At 44.6% G+C, this 11,116-nt stretch overlaps 1 protein-coding gene across 1 annotated transcript in view; it reads left to right on the forward strand.

Annotated features, from left to right (window-relative positions):
* Positions 1 to 679: 679 nt before the first annotated feature.
* Positions 680 to 11,116, forward strand: part of LOC115016116 (uncharacterized) — a 14,221-nt gene continuing 3,784 nt past the window's right edge. Inside the window, 5 exon segments of the mRNA XM_029443783.1 lie at positions 680 to 1,319; positions 6,464 to 7,212; positions 7,214 to 7,242; positions 8,477 to 8,665; positions 9,018 to 9,180. Coding sequence (XP_029299643.1) covers positions 1,238 to 1,319; positions 6,464 to 7,212; positions 7,214 to 7,242; positions 8,477 to 8,665; positions 9,018 to 9,180 — 1,212 coding nt within the window. The 5' untranslated portion in view covers positions 680 to 1,237.

The raw sequence follows: 11,116 nt of genomic DNA on the forward strand, positions 1-11,116 counted from the left end.
TGACATAATCCCATTTAGAAGGAGAGTGGCTAGTCAGATAGTCCACAGGCCGTTTTGTTAGCTGTTTGTGGCAGTAAAGAAGACAAACAAACAGGAAAATGGATTAGTGTCACAGAGCAGTAATCACATACATGTATTTAGAAGCAATATTATTACAGCATTTAGGGTGGTAGAGGGAGTAAAATCAAGTGGTGCAAAGGCAGTGTGAAAAGTGATGTGTGTACATTAGAGTGTCTTATGGGAAGGGGAGAGGAAGAATACAATGGAAATTGAGAGACAGTGAATTAAACAATGTAGGGCATGTGGAAAAAGCAGACTTTTTAGTGGTACGGGTGTGTGTGAGGGGGGGCAATACAGCAGCAGATGTCATTGTCTGGAGCATATATCACAGTATAACAGTAAGAGGATTATCCACCCACTGTGCACTTGCATCCACACACACACACACACACACACACACACACACACACACACACACACACCGCACTGCTGGCCAAACCCACTGACATATAAACCCACCCAGAGAGAGAGACTCTTGGACATGATGTTCACGCACATTAAGCTATGGTGTAAAATGGAGCATATTGACTTCCAGTGACAACAGAAGCTGCTTAAACCCCCCTCTCAGCTCCCTTCTATATCAGCTACAGCAGACTGAGGCTGGACACTGGCGAGCATTTACTCGGGCGTGTGTCTGCGTGTGTGTGCTGCCACTTTGACACCCAAACGCACTGTGCGCGCACGACGTGCCGCGCCGTTCTACGCCGCACCGTGCCGTGATTTGCCGTTCATCGCCTCTGCAGCCAGAGGGAAAGGCTTAACGGCTCGCACACAGACAGGGAGGCAACGACAAACCCGGCTCATTAAGATCTCGTCTGCAGACCCTCCACCGGTCGCGCGCAGTAGCCTACTACTACAACAGCTCCTTGCGGTGCTGCTGGTGCTGCCGACGGATCTCAAAGCGCAGAGCGACACACGCGCGCGCTAAAGGTGTGGAAGAGAGGGAACCCACTCGGTACAATGGAACCGAACCCGAGCCGTTAAAAGGTTCAGAGATAAACGCACACACAGCAGCTGACAGAGAGACCAAACGTTGTGGAGGTTAATGGCGAAAACGGGAAAGATCTGAACTTTGGAGGATCTGCTGTGAGGATAACGTACTGCCCAACAATCTGACCGGCACAACGAGGAACGGGATCACAGTTTGCATCAGTGTGTCAAAGGGAAAGCCAACAGAATGGCGCGCGGTGACAGTCGTCTGGGCACCTGGCAGGTGCTACTGACCATCTCAATAGTCATCAGCCCCTTGTCTGCTCACAGTAAGTCCACTGCACTACTGGAGTCCCACCCTGTGCGTGTGTGACAAGCAAGCGCTGCACGTGCGTGATTCAAATCACACCTGTATTGGCATGTGGAAAATTACAATTGTCAATGTATGCGGCATAGGGAAATTTGGACATGGTCAAATATTCAATAATATGTTTATTGTCCGCACTGATAACATTTGAGCGTACTGACAGTGACACGCTGGGTATTGATAGGCTGATTTTAAATCCGGTTTTTTTTATGGACACTGATCTTTTAAATGCATTGATAATCCATTTTGGCATTACTAATATCACTGGCCTCTTTCTTTTGTGCATTTGGCCTAACATTGCAATCAAGTATGTGCTGACAAATCCAGTAGTATGATCTAATAATGTCTGCACACATATATTTTTGTCATGCTGAGAGCTGTTGCATTGAACATTAAGGACACTTTAACCGTTACCATGGTCCGGCCAATCTCATGTCCATTCATAGTCTGAGGGGGAGCCTCTCCCTCCTGTAACAATTATATTTTACTGACTTGTTTTTAATGTCATAAGCTCTAGCAGGGAACATCTGTATGAAGAAGGCAGGCAGGTATGGGGGTGAGAGAGAGAGACGGAGACATATGACAGTTCAGTAGCCTGCTGCAGCTGCGACTCGCCGCCGCGGTGCGTGGCCCAGACAAAGGCGGGATTAGGTGCACCGTGGCCAGGCTACAGGAGGCCTATTCACGGTGCTGAAAGGATAGAATTCCTCCAGACATTCAGGGAAAGCCCGAGACAACTAGGTCCGCTACACCCCCACCCCCTTTCGCCTTCTCATTAACTGTCCATCCCTGGAGACACGGAAGCAGTCAGTGTGGGAACGAAAATCTGTCACAACCAGTCTCTGCTCTGTCTAGCACACACACACACACACGCACGCGCGCGCTGACAGTATAGTGAAAAGGTGTCAAATCTCGGAAATGTAGAAATGAGCTCTAGATGCTGCCGCTGCCCAGCAACAGGGTGGCTCGTGCACTGAGGGTCGCCGGGGTTGACTTGGGCACGCGCTGCCACAAACCCCCTCCCACCCCCCACTCGCCGCCTCTCGCGCCCTCAATATGTAACCAGGCGTTAACACTGTGACATATTGACCGGTAAATACACGCCAGGCGTCCTGTCTGTCATGCTTACAACCCCAGAGACCACATGGCTGTCGACATACAGCATGTGAATCATGAGCAGTACAGTCGGCGAATCATCATTCATTTCTTTGGCCATTTGGGGAGAATATGGAGAGAAGTGTGAGAAGAAGAAGTGTTTTTTATTCTCCATGACCCTTAAACAGTAATAGACCAAGCCAATAAAAAGGAAGACCACAACTGAGACAATTACACACATAGCCTTAATATTCCTAATGTCCCTATAAGGTTTATAGATTATTATTATCTCCTTTTTCAGGCAAACCGACGCTGCAACTCATGCACAGATAATCTTTTCATAGCAGGTCTGTCATTTTAAATGATCATATAAAAGTAGCTAAAACCTTTTTTTTATATAATTGATTCTTTTGCCAATTATTGTCTAGATTAATCGATTTATTGTTTTGCTATAAATGTCAGAACATAAGGGTGAATCCCCATCACAAACTCCTAAAGACCAAATTGACACTTTAGGCTTTAGGGGTTTAGAATCTGTAAAGCACAACACCCTCTGTACTTAGACCTTTGCCCGACTAATAGTCCAAAACCCAAAGATATTTAATTGACGATAAAAAGGGATGAAGAAAAGCAGCACATTTTCACAATTATGAAGTCGGACTCAAAACATTTTAGTAAATTTTACTTTAAAATGACCAACATATCCCTTATTAAAATGGTTGCTGATTCATTGGCTGTTAATCTAATGATTGATTGGTACACGGAAACATACAGAAACACAGATTTTCCTTCATAGCCATGTAAAGCAATTTGGATCAAATCCAGACTCTCGGTGCGCTGCCATGTGTTTGTGTGTTTGTCTAAGTGAGTGCATACTGTGAGGTCCATCTGTCCTGTAGCCACAGAAAGCTCATGATATGTCATGATAGATCAGATCATCAGCATCTTCCTGACTCCCTTGTGTTCACAGAAGTGGAGAAAGAATATTATATGGGCGGATGTTGCAGGTCGACCAATCATTAATTGGTTGTAATTTTGGTTGAAGTACGAAGAGTGTGTAGACATGCACGCTCACAAAGAAGGACTAGTTGTGTCTCCATCCGACAAAAGCGTGCATGATACCTACTCCCTGCCGTGTTCTGCTGTTAAGGTGACAAGGCTGCTGGGAATCTGCACTCTAGCCAATCACAGTGACCTCAGGTAAAACTTGTTACCATGGCAACATGCTCAGCGTGATGCCAGAGGGGAAGAGCTGAGCAGCAGTTAAAGACACGAATCTCATCCTTTCTACGATGGAAATTGCCAAGCAGGGTCTCGTGCCTTCAGTTTGCTCGTCTTGCCCTTGTAATCTCTTCATGTTCCCTTTTGCTCTTGTAAACGCTATGAGACCGCCAGCTGCAAACAGAACGCTGTGCATCGAAGTCTCAACAAGGAACAAATTGGCAGATTGAACTTTGAAATGTAATTTGAATCAGTTGTAATCAGTTTTAACTGGTGGAGCCTGACTATCTCTTTCACAAACTGTGAAGCATTCAAGTTCATTCCAGCTCGGTTTTCCCAGAGATGGAGTTGGCATATAACACTTACTGCCTGGCTGGCTGATTGATTGAAAAACAAGAGAGAGAGAGCGCAAACACTGGATTCTCTGTTTCCACTGCAACTCCCTCGCTCCACTCCTTCCTTTCAACATGGCACCTCTTTACATCTCACCATGGCAACTGCAGTGTGTGTGTGTGTGTGTCTTTGTGTGTGTGTGAGGTGAATCTCATGCCACCATTAGTCTTTGTGACTCGAGGCACGTTCAGATGTTTTTTTAGTATTAGCGCTGAATGAAGTACCAGACACTGAAAGCAGTGATCTCATTGGACACAGTGATTTCAGGGTGGCAGTGGGACAGAAGCCGTCCAGCCAAGTATTTGGTACGGTTTGGCCGTTTGCACAGATGTATCAGGTCAGTGGAAAAGTGTGAAGAAGTGGCTTCTTGAAATTCAGTCAACTGTGGGAACATTATATTACTGTGTAACAGCAGAGTCTTCTTTCTTTCTTGTCCCCTTTTCCCTTAAAGATGTTGTTTGACATTTTGCGATATGCAAACATTTGGTTTCTTGCCAAGAGTTAAATGAGAAGATGGCACCCTCATGTTTCTGCGCTAAATAGGTCAGTTAGTTTAGCTCAGCAAAATCACTGTAAAAGTAACAAAATCCACTTCCCATCACCTTTGAATTAAAATAATTGCTAAACGTGCTGGTAGATTTAATTACTTTTTGACAGAGACGGTCTTGCTGTTTCTCCCTGTTTCCAGTCTAAACTGACTGCTGGTGGTGTCTTCATAATTAGCATAGAAACATAAGAGTGCGATCAATCTTCTCATCTAACTCTTGGCAAGAAAGCGTTGAATTACTCCTTTAAAATCCATTTTTTCTACACTGCCTTACAGTATCTCTATCAGCTTCCAACTTTTTCTCTCCATAGAAGTCATATGATATGCACCATTCTGTAAAAAGCCTAATTGTTTACACATTTTTGGCAACTTTGGGATGTCCACTTGGACTAAAAGCGTTCTGTGGGTTTGAACTCTGTCTTTCTCTGCAGATTTCCAAGTACAAGACAAGTGCCAGTCGGCCTCTAACCTATTGCTCTAAATCCTAATCTAATCCTCACTCAGTCTCGGTCACTAGAGCACATTAGTTACTTAATGTGCCTAATCCTACATCACTACAGTCTGATTACACGGCAGTCTTACAAGGGCCTGTTGCATATATTTATTGTATTGTGTTTGTCACATTCAGATGCATTTACAGTGAAGGATATTGTGACATAATAGTATTCTTTTAGAAAACTAGCCTGGTACAACCTTAAGGCATCGTGATAGTATACTGTAGGGAGCCATTTAAATGATTCATTTCACATCCCTGGGCCAAAATCTTTATCAAACAAAACACAGTCAGTACCTTGGGATTAGCTCCGAACTGAAAAAAAGTTATAGATGTGCATGTGTACAAGTCTATGTTCATCATTTTGTCATCTACATTTCACAGAACATAACTGACAAACTCGCACAGTGTTCTGGCATCAATGCAGTGTAGACAATAAGATGATGTTAATAAGAATAAGAGTATTGTTATTTTAAACATCAAAGTCAGTTTACCTGTCATGTGGATTAATGCTAATCACTGGAAAAGCCTGTGTTATGCGCTGGTTCGACATTTTGGAAAATTAGCTTTCTTATCACAAATTAGATGAGAAGATTAAAAGCACAGATGTGACAAATCTGTCCTTTAAATATGTACAGCCGGCTAACAGCAGCCAGTCAGCCGAGCTTAGCCTAAGGACTGGAAACAGCTAGCATGGTATGTCCAAAGGCGACTAAATCCACCAACCAGCACCTCTGAAGCTCACTCTCTAACACATCACATCCTGTTTATTTAATCTGTATAAATCCAAAGTGTGAAAATGTCAAGTTGCAGTTTTAAGGAGGGTCATATGCGGGACTATTTCTTTGCCAAGTGCAGCAACTTCCTTGAGTCTCCACTGCTTGATTCACTACATGAAGTTACTCCTCCTGGCACATAAACCCCTTTACATGTCATTTAAACCGTTTTTTGTATAGATAAGTGAGGACTAAGTAGGCAGGATATCATTCAGTTTGGACAGAGTCAGACTAGCTGTTTCCTGTTGTTTCCCATCTTAATACTCAAATAAGATAACAGGCTGTAGCTTCATATTGATCGGACACACATGAGAGTGTCATCGATCTTCTCATTTAACTCTTGGCAAAGGAGCAAACAAGGGCATTTCCCTAAATGTTGAACCATTTCTTTCAAGACATGGGTGTTAACCAGGTAGATAGGGTCTGATAAAAAAGACAAAATTGAGTTGAGTTGAGTAGCGTCAAGTGTTTTTGACCATTCTTTTTGTAATCTCTCTCTGGCGAGTCCACCAACTTTATAGATATGCAATGCTAAATTCCAGGCTTGCTTATTTAATGTCCTTTTTGTGTCTGACTGACAGAGAGACATTCCATGGCCAGGCGCCATCATCACCACAACCAATCATCTGTCAACAAGGAAGCTTTGAACACCAGGATGGTGCTCAGTGACGACTCGGCAGAGAGGGACCACCTGATCGGAGCAGGGCTCGGGCTCGGGGCTAAACTCCCAGTCAGGTTCACCACATACCGCCGTTCTCATAAACATGCCCACCTAGACGTCGTAGAGGAAGACCCAACTGTAGGGGAGGAGCTCACTGCCGGAGGGGCGGGTCCAGACCAGCCCGGAAATCCCATGTCCGATGACGTCATCACCGTGGAGTTTCACAGCCCTGCGCCCGATATTGTGCCCTCTGACGTTGCTCTGGATTGGGCCAAAGCCCCAAAACCCGAGAAGCAAAAAGGGGGAGACCCTACTGCTTGGACGCTTTCTGACTTTTACGATTACCTGTCCCCTGATGATGACCTCTCGGCGTTAGATACAACCCCAGAACCTGAGCCCACCCCTTCACCCCCGCCTGAAATGGAAGACGAGAATCCGCTCCTGGCTGGTTCTCCTGCTGTTCCTGACACCGAGAGGCCTAACGTGGATAGCGGACCCTCCCTAACAGCTCCGCCCATGCCAGACCTGGACAAAGGTGATGGGTTAGGCTTAGGTGGGGCCATGGGGGCCGACGGCTGCAGGCTGGGCTTTGTGCGCTCTGGCCCTGGAGTTTGTGTGTCTCAGTGTGACATTGAACTCAATTTCTGTTTCAATGGAGGAGTGTGCACCTGTAGTAGCAGGAATGGGAGCCTTCTGCAGGTGAGAAAAAACACAAAAAGTTGTTAATTACAGAAGCTGGTTTGTCGTTCCTTCAGTAAATTGTAAGGATGATCACACTCTTCTTCATTTTTTTTCACCATGTTAAGTAATTATGAATGAAAAAAATACTTTATTTTGTAGCATTTACAAGAAGGCAGTGACCTTTTTAGAGAAAAATGGGTACTGCACTGTACAGTATGTGAGTGGCAGCAGGGGCATTTGGGGGGGCGGGGGAGGTGTTAGGCTCTAAATATATCCCCCTTTTAAAATACCTTATTGGGATGATTTCCCTCTCCAACACAAAAGAAAAGATTTAGGACACTTTAGACAAGCGTACAGACACTGAAAACACAGACACGCACGTAGCTAGAAGGTTGGCTTATTGTGCCAATAGTTCGTCAAGATCCCAGCAGGGTCACGAACGGATTAGCTCAGTTTTGGAGGCTGGTGGTAAAGAGTATGTATGTGTGCTCATTGGCTGGGGACAGCTGATATAGACACACACTCACACAGTATGCACACATAGAAAGTATCAGGACAATATGGTAAGGTCAGGGAGGGACACACATACAAATAAACACACTTGCTCTGCGTGCACACACGCCATACATGATAGCACCATCTGTCCTATCCAGCAGACTCAGTGTAAACTTAGAGGTAAACTGTTGCTCATATCATCGTACCTGCTGAGTAAGATCACACACACACACACACACACACACACACACACACACACACACACACACACACACACACACACATACACATACACTCACTCATGCGGACACACTTCAAAGAGAAGTTCAAAAACTTGCATGCAGTTGCACAGAGAAAGACAGGAATATGGAAAAGAAACACACACACACACACACACACACACACACACACACACACACACACACACACACACACACACACACACACACACACACATGCACGCACATATCCTGATCCTTTGATCTCATTAAGAGCTGGGCTGCAGGCCGAATCCCTGCTTTGCTGGACAGAACGTGTCATCAGCTCTGAGTACCATTTTACACTCTTTTCACTGGCGTACATGCTGTGACTATATTTATGGGAAATATGCTAGTGCAATGGGTTTTCATAATTCATAATAAACATCTTCTTCTTTTTTTACAGCAGGTCAGGAGAGAGGAACATTATTTAGTGCTGGGTTTCTGACCATAAAGTGTTACATTGATGATCAAAAACATTATTGCTACTTTGCATCCAGGTGCAATGTGCAGGATTACATCTGGAACAAAGGCACACGCTGCGATTGGGCGGTCACAGAGTTCCAGGTGATGTGTGCGGTGGTGGGCGTGTCCTCAGTGGTGGTCATCTTCTTCTTCATGATCATCGTATTCTTTGCCAAGAGGCTGCATCGCCTCAAGAATGAGAACAAGCGCCTTCGCAAACGCAGGTGTGTATGTGTGTGTGTGTGTGTGTGAGTGACTTGGAGGTGAGAATGTCAAATTATGGGTTGCGAGGGAGGGAGACGGGTGAGAATGGAGTTAAATGGAGATGAAGAAAAATTTATTATATGAGATTTTATAGTCACCAGCCTCAATGTGTAATTCTAACTCTATATGGTAACCACTGAATTATTGATGTTTTTAGACTGTGATGATATATTTTTGAGGTTTTAACCCCAGTTTCACACTGTACATAGGGAAATCTGGACGTGGAGATGCAATGCACAGAATGCTAAAAAGAAAAAACATATTACCTGCAAATATTTCTGACACAAATCTCTCTCTCTTGCCCTCCTGCAGTAAGTACCGCCCACAGAGCACCGAGCCACAGACAGACGGCCTCTCCGTTTCCACCACAGCCGACGGCTCGCAGCCAAACGTAAGGAAACTGTGCGACACCCCTCCGTCTGCTCCCCAAGCTCACACTCACAACCTGGCGTACTATGACAACATTATCTGTCAGGTACGCCCCAACTCTCCTCATGTTTATTCTCCCTTTTCTGTCCTTCCATTCATCCTCTTTGTATTCATAATCTTCGTCTAACTTTTCAGTCCCCTCATCTGCCACTACAAATGTATTTACTCCAACTGTTTGTTCATGATGTCCTCCCCTGTGTTTTCTCTCTGCGATTTGATTCGTGTATCTGTCTGGGTTTGTCTGTCTGTCTGTCTGTCTCTTTGCATGGCCATCATTCTGCTCCGATTCACAGCACTAACACCAAACTACTAACTGAAGCTCGTAGTGTTATGCACACATCTAAAATCACCTTAGAGCCCCAACTTCTCATGGGGATTTCCATTTCCAATTTCCAATTATGGTTGTGTGTGTTTAATGCTTTTCACACTCACCGATCCCTTCAGAGGCCATCAACCATCCAGCTATATCTGGGAATATAAACCCAGAAACCCTTATAATCACTTCCAGGTAAGCAGAGCAGAAATGTCCACATTGCCCTACAGCAATTTCCCTCCCTGGCTTTGTTTGAACTTACCCACTGTGCAACCACTAGATGCCAGATTTCGGTTCCCTATTTACTGCAAATGTCCCTTCCACAAACTCTCCCTGCATCTGATGTCGTATCAGCTGCATTCCACGTACACTGTTGGTTAAAATGATTAATCACCTGCACGCAAGGATTCCTGCAAATAGTTGTTCAGAGCTGTTATGTAGTCACAGCTGTGTGATTAAATAGCAAGTTCCCACATTAGCTGCCTCTCTTACCCGCGCACCTCTGCAGCTTCCTGAGAAGCTCGATGAGGAAGCTGAGCCTCCATTTTGTTTTAACTGCTGGCTTCGCTCCTGTGCACTTAAAGCGCACACAGCCATTTCAGGGTCCCTGCGCAGAACGTTTCTTTTCCAAAGGCCCTGCATGTAGTGTTGCTGTAATAGCTGCATTCTGTAGCGGCATGTTTGTGTATCTGTAAATATGAATCTGCACGCAATGATGCATTCATTTCTATCTATATGTCTGTGTGTTTTGTGGGGCAGATTTATTTGTGCCCCTGTTTGGTATCATACTTGCCTATTGGGTTACTAATCTACGACAGTATATAGGGTTGCTGATGCGTGGTTAAATGAATCTCAATACACAATGGAGAATCTTGTTAGTAGAGGCAGATATGATCAAATGATCCATAAACAGCATATAAAGTCTACGAGATCGACAGAACAAAGACATGACTTTAAGCATGTTTAGCTTGTTGTTGCCGTTTACAAAGTTTTGTCCAGCAGTAGCCAGTGTGACCAATCGATGGTGCCCTACTTACTGCCTGCTGTGCCCATGACCTTCAGATGTCTGTGACATGCCAATCAATCAATGGCTTGGTCTTTTACAAATTGACACATGTAAAAGCACACAGACACAATCGTTTTGTAGTCATACAAACACAGCTCTATGACTGCATGCATTTACTGCGTTTAACACTCACTTACACAAGCACACAGTGATCCCAGCCACACTTGGCTGGGCTGAAAGATGAATACAAATTGTGACTTGCTTGTTTAATACAAGTCTACTCTCTGAGATCTGTTGGCATTTCAGTGCAGCGGTTAAAGTTGAGTGTCTTTGACTTCCAGAGGCTTTAAATGTCAGGTCTAGAGGCTAAAAAGCCCCTGCAGACACAAGGTCTGCAATGCAGTTTTTTAAATGCCAAAGGACCGAGGTTTTCTTAATGCTGAGACATGATTGGTTGAGTATATAAAGGTCTAAGCATACAGAGGCAGTATCAGTCCATACATTGACCTGTATCAGCTCATGTATCAGATCATCTTTAGCATGAGGAAGAGCTCCCTTGGAGATTTTTGCTTTGGCAATGCCCCTGGGATGTTCTTGTCATTTATAGTTCCACTATTATCTGGGGAGGGTGCAGACTCACATGTAGCCACAAGATACATGATA

Source organism: Cottoperca gobio, chromosome 11, assembly GCF_900634415.1.
Source record: "Cottoperca gobio chromosome 11, fCotGob3.1, whole genome shotgun sequence".
Taxonomy (NCBI): domain Eukaryota; kingdom Metazoa; phylum Chordata; class Actinopteri; order Perciformes; family Bovichtidae; genus Cottoperca; species Cottoperca gobio.